The sequence below is a fragment of the Pan paniscus genome, chromosome 11 (assembly GCF_029289425.2).
Source record: "Pan paniscus chromosome 11, NHGRI_mPanPan1-v2.0_pri, whole genome shotgun sequence".
NCBI classification, from domain to species: Eukaryota; Metazoa; Chordata; class Mammalia; order Primates; family Hominidae; genus Pan; species Pan paniscus.
In genome coordinates, this window is record NC_073260.2 from 88,584,025 (window position 1) to 88,588,085 (window position 4,061).

At 43.7% G+C, this 4,061-nt stretch overlaps 1 protein-coding gene across 1 annotated transcript; it reads left to right on the forward strand.

The window, feature by feature from the left end:
• The first annotated feature begins 1,574 nt into the window (after positions 1–1,574).
• On the forward strand, positions 1,575–2,531 carry LOC100994474 (olfactory receptor 13C7). Its single transcript, XM_003829852.3, has one exon. It carries the CDS (start codon positions 1,575–1,577, stop codon positions 2,529–2,531), a length of 957 nt encoding a protein of 318 aa, XP_003829900.3.
• The last annotated feature ends 1,530 nt before the right edge of the window (positions 2,532–4,061 follow it).

Genomic DNA, 4,061 nt, shown 5'->3' on the forward strand with positions numbered 1-4,061 from the left:
ATAGTCCCAATCGCAGCACTGATTTCAAATTGACTTTTTCATGTTCTGGTTATTCATTTGGAAATTTTGCTTAAAACATAAAACCAAGACTGAGTAGGAAGAACTAGCTTTCACTCTTTTCTTCAAATCAGAGGTGGCCATGTCAACCTGAGTCTTTCAAGCTAGTGCTGCTATTTCTTGCCCACACACTGTTCCTAAGCCATGGCCACATCTTCTCAGTAGGCTCCTGACAAAGGTAAGTGAGGGTTCTTATAAGAGTAATACTTAACCTTTTTATTAGCACAATAACATTCCTAACTTCTGACTTGATTTTCTAAAGGGATGGGGACTTGAGAAGGGAAGGAATGAAGCAATTTCAGCGCTATCACAAAGATTGAGGCCCATGCAAAACTCTTTCTTCTTAGGTCAGAAAATCTAGATGGCAAGAAGCCTATGAATCTTTTCAGTCTTAGGTCATGGACTTACCTAACTTTATAGACTCCCCTAGAAATAAGATGGTCGTATGGTTTCAGAGCCTCTTCTGTTGACCTTTCACAAACTCAGGCAATTCCAGGAGGAGGTGAAACCACCATCACATGAATGAGAGAAACTCAGAAGGCTGCTGGCTTGGTTTAGAATAAAGAATGTTCTGACACTTCAGAGCTCTGTAAATAGGAAGCAGGCTGTTTGGGAATGTAGTGAGCTCTTCATCACTAGAAGAGATCAAGCTGAAAACCCATGCATCAGTGTTCTGCAGAGGAAGATCTAGAATGGGACAGAGGGTGGGACTAGATTTATTTGGGGGGCATAATCAGTGTCAGGATCTACATCTGGGTGACATACTTAGGTTCAAGAACTCTTGATTCCTGTGTAGACACTCACCCCGACTGCCTTAGTTACCAAAGAAAACTAGAGTTCCAGAAATTGTGAGCCACTGTGGGTTTCTGGGGCCAGCCTCCTATTTATCTTCATGAAACATCAGATTCAAATATTAGAGACATATTGAAATTTCCAGAGCATGAAGTTACCTTGGAACCCTCTCCCCTTTCCCTTGCATCTCTCCATGTCCAGTCTCCTCTTTTCCTGAAAGACCCAGCTGGGGCTGGTGTTGCCCATGAGAAAGATCTTGGGCAACAACTGGAGTTTGTTTTATATAAAAATTGTCTAATGAGAAGAAATAGTTATAAGGTGAGGACTCACAATTAATCATGTCACTAGTATTTGGCACAAAGTTGGGGGAACATGGAGCAAACTTTAAGTCACCTTTCTGATCAAAGTTTAACGAGATAAATTGCCTTGTAGGATATAGCATCCCTAAATGAATGTGTTATGTGTTTTCGTCACTGATCACATGTGTTACATTATCATAGTCATCATTTTAAACCTTGTGCATTTGGTGTCCTGTGGCCCCAAAATAATTTTTTATTTTGTTGTCTCTTTTTTCTTGGAAATAAATATTGTGGACTTTCAAAACTGTTTTCTAATGTCTTAGCCAGACTGGAACCCCAGACCAGATGCACTGGTCCTATGCAAGGCAAAGAATGTTGAGTTTGGACCTCTTAAGTATTTCCTTCAGTTGACAGAGGAGATACACTATGGTAAGTGCCAACCAGACAGCCTCTGTGACAGAGTTTATTCTCCTGGGCCTCTCTGCCCACCCAAAGCTGGAGAAAACGTTCTTTGTGCTCATCCTGCTGATGTACCTGGTGATCCTACTGGGCAATGGGGTCCTCATCCTGGTGACTGTGTCCAACTCCCACCTGCACATGCCCATGTACTTCTTCCTGGGGAACCTCTCCTTCCTGGACATCTGCTATACAACATCCTCAGTCCCCCTCATCCTTGACAGCTTCTTGACCCCCAGGAAAACCATCTTCTTCTCAGCCTGTGCAGTGCAGATGTTCCTCTCCTTTGCCATGGGAGCCACAGAGTGTGTTCTCCTGAGCATGATGGCGTTTGATCGCTACGTGGCCATCTGCAACCCCCTTAGGTACCCTGTGGTCATGAGCAAGGCTGCCTACATGCCCATGGCTGCCGGCTCCTGGGTAGCTGGAAGCACTGCTTCCATGGTGCAGACATCCCTTGCAATGAGGCTGCCCTTCTGTGGAGACAACATCATCAACCACTTCACCTGTGAGATTCTGGCTGTCCTGAAGTTGGCCTGTGCTGATATCTCTGTCAATGTGATCAGTATGGGAGTGACCAATGTGATCTTCCTGGGGGTCCCGGTTCTGTTCATCTCTTTCTCCTATGTCTTCATCATTGCCACCATCCTGAGGATCCCCTCAGCTGAGGGGAGGAAAAAGGCCTTCTCCACCTGCTCTGCCCACCTCACTGTCGTGGTCATCTTCTATGGGACCATCCTCTTCATGTATGGGAAGCCCAAGTCTAAGGACCCGCTGGGGGCAGACAAGCAAGACCTTGCAGACAAACTCATTTCCCTTTTCTATGGGGTGGTGACCCCCATGCTCAACCCCATCATCTACAGCCTGAGGAACAAGGATGTAAAGGCTGCTGTGAGGAACTTGGTATTTCAGAAATGCTTTGCCTAGTGATGTTTGGGGGAACAGATGTCCCTATAGCTCTTTGCCTCTTGGTTGCTTTCACCCACAAATCTCTGAAGAGCATGCTCCCTAAAGAAGATACATGTGAAGAATGACTACCAGAAAATTGAAATACTCATGTAATAGAGCACTTTAGCTGTGATTGGACCCAATTAAAATGTTGAAATCTAGAACCCAGGGGGAATGTGTCTTGAGGGGATGGAAGCAGAATGCTGCTGGATACACAAGGAATGACTTTTCTGTTTCTCCACTGTTCAAGTCTGAATTCACCTTTGTGAGCAGATGGTTCCTCTGTTTCGGGAAAAACACCCTAGGGTACCTTTCTGTTACAAAAATGTAAAGCCAAGATTCTACTCTTGAAAGGAGGCACTGAAGACACCATGGGACAGAACTTCATCACCCTGCCCACCTCCCTAGCACAGTGCTTCCCAACCTGTGTCTTGCCATGGAGCACATAGAAAACAATGGGATGTGTAGGCACCCTGGGGTGAGTGGATGAGTCTTTTCATGGCTGAAGGCAATTCACCTGGGGGCTTAGGTCACTACAGGTTCTGCTTAGTAATCCCAGGAGGACTCTGAGCTTGGTACATCTGTACCCTGTGGCACATTAGCTGAAATGTTCTGCCTGAAGCAGAATGTGTCTTCCCTTAGCCCCTGCTGAAAGGACAGTCATGCTCTCTCCTTTGGCTATAGATAATTGGTGAGTTGACCCAAACTGGGCAAACCATATTTTCTGTCCAAGGAATTTGGAATTTGGACGTAGAGACACCTCATAGTTGGCACAAAGCTCTTGAACTCATAGACCACGTAAAGGGGGCACAAATGTGGCCCTGTGTCTAGCAAGGAAGAGAAAGCTGGTCTGCAGAGAGAAAGGATAAAGCAAATGCACAAAGAAGACCAGACCTACATGAAACAGAAATAAAGGCTGCAATATTTAGGCTAGATATTGGAGAGGTTTTTTCTTTTATTTTATGGGAAAATTTAATCTTGTAGAAAGAATAATAGGTATTCATCTTCCAGATCCAAAGATGATCTGCTCATGACTGGGGTGTGTGTGTGTGTGTGTGTGTGTGTGTGTGTGTGTGTGTGTGTAATTTTTAATTTTTAAAATTTTCCTGGGTACATAGTAGCTATATATATTTATGGAGTATATGGGATATTTCAATACAGGCATGCAATGTGTAATAATCACATCAGGGTAAATGGGGTATCCATCACCTCAAGCATTTATCCTTTGTGTTACAAACAATCCAATTATACTCTTTTAATTATTTTAAAATGTACAATTAAATTATTTTTGACTATAGTCATCCTGCTGTGCTATCAAATACTAGTTCTTATTTATTCTATTTTTTGTACCCATAAGCCATCTCCATTTCCCCTCTACCCTCTCATCACTGTTCCCAGCCTCTGATAACCATCATTCTACTCTCCATCTCCATGGGTGCAATTGTTTTAACTTTTAGCTTCCACAAATAAGTGGGAACATGCAAAGTTTGTCTTTCTGTGCTGCTTATG

Excerpts from the sequence above, each read along its gene's own strand:
- LOC100994474 (XM_003829852.3), top strand. The coding sequence starts at position 1,575 with ATGGTAAGTGCCAACCAGACAGCCTCTGTGACAGAGTTTATTCTCCTG.